This window comes from Capsicum annuum, unplaced genomic scaffold (assembly GCF_002878395.1).
Source record: "Capsicum annuum cultivar UCD-10X-F1 unplaced genomic scaffold, UCD10Xv1.1 ctg5069, whole genome shotgun sequence".
Taxonomy (NCBI): Eukaryota; Viridiplantae; Streptophyta; class Magnoliopsida; order Solanales; family Solanaceae; genus Capsicum; species Capsicum annuum.
The window spans coordinates 1-4,344 of record NW_025858577.1 but is presented as its reverse complement, the minus strand read 5'-3'; the positions used below and the strand labels follow the sequence as shown (position 1 = coordinate 4,344).

The window sequence follows — 4,344 nt, the reverse complement described above, 5'->3', positions numbered from 1 at the left end:
TGACCAATGCATTGAGCATCCTATGAATTCTATCGATGGAAACCTTTAGACATCTTTATTCTTATCTGCATGAATGCTGGTTTGCATCTAATGAGCTTAGGTTTTGGAGAAGATTGTTTCAACAGAATAATATATATGCCCCAATGTCTTAACTCAAGGTTGAGTTCTAACGACCAAGCATCCGCAAGACGAGATTCCAAAAAAAAATGACATGAGCTGACAAGTAGGATTGAACTGAAGTAGAAATTTAGAACTTTCTCGTTGGAGTCACACCTGAAGTAGTTTTCTTTCCTCTTAGCAATAGAAAAGAAGAACCAGTAAGTACTTCGCACGTATGATTTTCCCTGTATCAATAACACTACTTTCTTGATGGTAAGATATGCTTGGAGAATATTCTTCTAATCTGATGATAGACGGTTATTTTTCCGTTGCAGGTGAATTTGATAGCTAAACTAAGCCATCCATATCTTTTAGAGTATAAAGATGCTTGTGTGGACAAGGTATCCTATCATCCAGTTTTGTGGTTGCTTGGATCAGAAAGTGTAAAACGTAGCCTTTAATAGTTTTGATTCTTGCTGCATAAGCTGCACCAGAGAAAAAGCTTGACTTTCTTTTTCTTTCAGGGGAGCTGTATATGCATCGTTGCCGATTATTGCGATGATGAAAATATGTGAGTGATTATCCCTGATTTTGCTAACATTTTAAATGTGTACCTATAAGGAAAGATAATAATAAAGAACAAAAGGAGCCACTAAAGGAGGGAAGGGAAAACAGTTGTTAAGTAAAATTCTTCATCATTGTCACCGGCTATATTTTATCGTAAAATATGGCTAACCTGTGTTTGTAGAGCGCAACCTTTTGCCAAGATCGTGGCTGTTTTCAGCCTGTGTTGTAAGCATATCTAGGTATCTGGAGAATGAAAGACCTCAGATTTCATAAATACTCCCTCGTACCAAGCACGATAGAAGGGGTAATGAGGTTGAAAATAAAGAAATGAATAGGATGATCGTAGAACTTCTTTTGTGGTGTAATTTGAGGACAGTGATGATTTTTTTTCCCCGTGTTCAGGGCGGAGGTCATGAGGAAGTCTAGAGGAGCACTTTTCCCGGAAGAGGTAGTTAAATGTGATTTCAATACTTATGAAGTTTCTCTATGCCTTCCCGGTAGCTTAAGAAATTACGTGTTTTTATGTTGTTTTTTTCCTGCTATTATAAAAACTCTGCAAATGGCTGACTCATCTATTGTTAGCTTTGGAGAATCTGCATTCCAACCGCGCTCATCATAGAAACCTCAAGGTAAAATCTTGCTGTAATCGGCGAAATAGAAAAGCCTTCTTAGCATGAAACGTTTTTAAGGTGAACTATTTTGAGTTCAGTTATGTAACATAGTCATCACAAAGGACAATGACATCAGGTTAGGTAAGAATGCCTGAACAATTGCTTGATTGGGTCATCTTTGCTTCCTTACTATCCTTCAAATTCACTTGATTGTCACAGGTGATTTTGGATTAGGAAAATTGCTAGATGCAGAAGGCCTTGCTTCCTCGGTATGAATTTCTATTGCGGCAAAATGAACCTCTTACTTACATGCAAGTTTCGCTCATCTATTGTCACCTAACAATCAATTCAGCGTATCTATTTAGCAAGAGAGAAATCCCTTCTCCCTCCAAGACCGAGAAAACCTAAAATTTGCTTTTATTTTCGGTCATAGATACCAAAATGTTGTGGTGGTCATCTTCCTTTTTATCAAAAAAATTATTGTGGTATTCATCATATTACAAAGCTCCTGTCGCCATATCACCTAGCTTAATGCATTTGAGAAAAAGACGTCGAGTTGTACAACTAATCCTTAATTTTGGAACAAATTTCATGTAATAGGTATCTGGCACACCAAACAACATGTGCCCTGAGCTCCTTGCCAGCATACCCTATGGCTATAAATCTGATATATGGTCGCTTGGTAAGAAATAAGAATGTTGATGAAGCAATGTATTTCAGCTCTTTACATCATGTCCCTAATACTAACACTTTAATGTGATTTTAGGATACTGGATGTTTGACATTGCTGCACATCAACCCCCGTTTAAAGCTTCTGTAAGTTGATTTTTCAGCTATCTGAACTTTGTAATCAAAACGTCGAAAAGTTATACTTGTTACGCAAAAAAAATAAAGAGAAGTTCTTCATCCTTATATCATCTATATGATATAGGGACAATGTAAATCCAACAGGACAACACTGGACTTATCAACAAAATAAACCGGGGTTTGTTCTCACCACTTCCGATTATATACTCCACCTTGTCAGTACCTTCCTTCTCAGCTCGCCACAAGTATAACAAATCAGTCAGTTGACAAAACGGATTTAATTCTTGCAGGAAACAGATAATAAAAAGCATGCTAAGGAAAACTCCAGAACACCGACCTACAGTGAGTGCGAGCTACATATGTTCAAATGTTATTCTTTCTGTTTCAATCTGTTAAGTCTTATTTTCCTTTTTAGTCCGTTTAAAAGCGAATGTTTCTTTCCTTTTACAACAACTCCTTAATTCTAACTTTCTACGTGGCATGTTTAAAGGTCACAAACTTAAATTACATTTTGATACATTGTGCATCCCTTTATTTTAAGACCACAAGATTCAAGTATTCTTTTCTTTATTAAACTTCGTGCCAAATCAAAACCATAAAAACAAAATGCAATGGAGGGAGTAATAAATTGAGATTCATGTTGATATATTTTTTTTCCTCTACTTATAGGCTGCCGAGCTGTTGAGACATCAACATTTGCAACCATACCTCCTCTTGTGTCACAACCCTTCATCTGCGTTTCTTCCTGTGAAGTCCCCGAGCAGAACGAAAGAGAAAACACGACCATCACCTGGAAAATCTATCAGTCCAAGAGGTAGCAGAGATAGACTGTTGAAGCTAAAAGAGAAGAGAACTGTCTTTTACTTTGACGAAAGTGATAACATTCAGCCAAGAAACTTATCTGACAATTATAACACGTTCCGAGCCAAACTTGACACTAAGATAGTCGATCCAAGAAGCTACTCGGTTAGGATCTCTCAAGATAGTGAGGATTCTAAAAGTGGGGAGATGAGTGAGGCAGCTGTTTGCAATGGATACGATCAACAGGAGACTATCTCACAAACAGAAACTATGATCACTCCAAGCTCGTCAAGTTCAAGGGAAAAAACATGGTCCGAGGAACAAGAGCGTGTTTCTACGGAGCATGTTAGTCGATTTGACTAGGGTGATACGAAGAATAACAAGACAAAAGAGCTGGAGGTGTTGAGCAGTCCACTGGACCATGAGGAAGCAGATATACTGGAATGTATCTCCGCAAAATCTAGAAGAATGACATTGCCTTATGGAAGATTCAACGAAAAACATGATCCTTCGATGAAGAAAGCACTTCATCTAATTCACAGTCGGGAAAACCAGATGCAGAGGCAGCACCAAGATGCCGTGTTGCTGAAACTGAAAATGGTAGCGAGTGTAGAGAAGTTGCTATTGACTGCTTGTTGACTGAAAGCGATGGTTCACTTCTACACAAAGACGAGTTAGAAAAGAAAGCAAGCGCGGTTTATGACACGAAATAGGCTAAGAAAGACGCTCTTCGAGCACTGGATGATAAGGTTTCGCAGCTCAAGTCACTAGCCGCAATAGCTAGTAAGGAGGACAAAGACGACTGGGGTAATCCCATTGAACAAAGAGCTGAAGCTTTAGAGTCTCTTTTGGAGGTTTGTGCGCGAATACTTAAGCAGGAAAAAATCGATAAGCTTGCTGGTGTGCTGAAACCATTGGGGGATGATGGATTGTCGTCTAGAGAAACAGCAATCTTGTCGACAAAAAGTCTCATGATTGCACCAAAATTTGTCCAAGGGGTCGTGATGTTGCACAAAACCTGCCTTTTGACCTATAGAACGAGCCTCTGTCTTACGTAAATCATCAAGTATTGTTGGACTAAACTATTCCTCGAGCCTTAACGTGGTTGAGCATCCCTTAGTTTTGATTCTATTGTTGTAGGACAGTTGATGGAGCTGTGAAGATTATATATAATGTACTTTTAAAGTTGATTTCTGCTCTATGATGATACTTACCACATTTTCTACTGTTAGTTTTTTCTCCAAAACTACTTGGAGACAAAGATTATACATTTCTTCAGCTTCTTAGATATGATTGTGTTATTATCGGAGTCGATTTCTAATATAGTTACTCAACTAATAGTATTGTCTCAGAAAGTCACATTCTGAGAATCAAGAAGAAACATGATTTTCTGAGGTAATAACTATTAGCTAAGTGACTATCTAAGAGGTCAGCACCAAAATTTGTCCAAGGGATCGTG

The 4,344-nt window shown here is 38.1% G+C and overlaps 1 protein-coding gene across 1 annotated transcript; it reads left to right on the top strand.

Annotated features, from left to right (window-relative positions):
* Positions 1-434: 434 nt before the first annotated feature.
* Positions 435-3,851, top strand: LOC124892793 (serine/threonine-protein kinase Nek6-like; the record flags this gene model as incomplete). Its single annotated transcript, XM_047403996.1, has 13 exons — positions 435-500; positions 624-670; positions 1,069-1,112; positions 1,213-1,295; positions 1,376-1,418; positions 1,497-1,546; positions 1,878-1,959; positions 2,044-2,093; positions 2,229-2,299; positions 2,375-2,426; positions 2,754-3,230; positions 3,428-3,580; positions 3,635-3,851. Coding segments are annotated over 13 exons (1,435 nt in total), but the record flags the coding sequence as incomplete, so codon positions are not given.
* Positions 3,852-4,344: the final 493 nt, after the last annotated feature.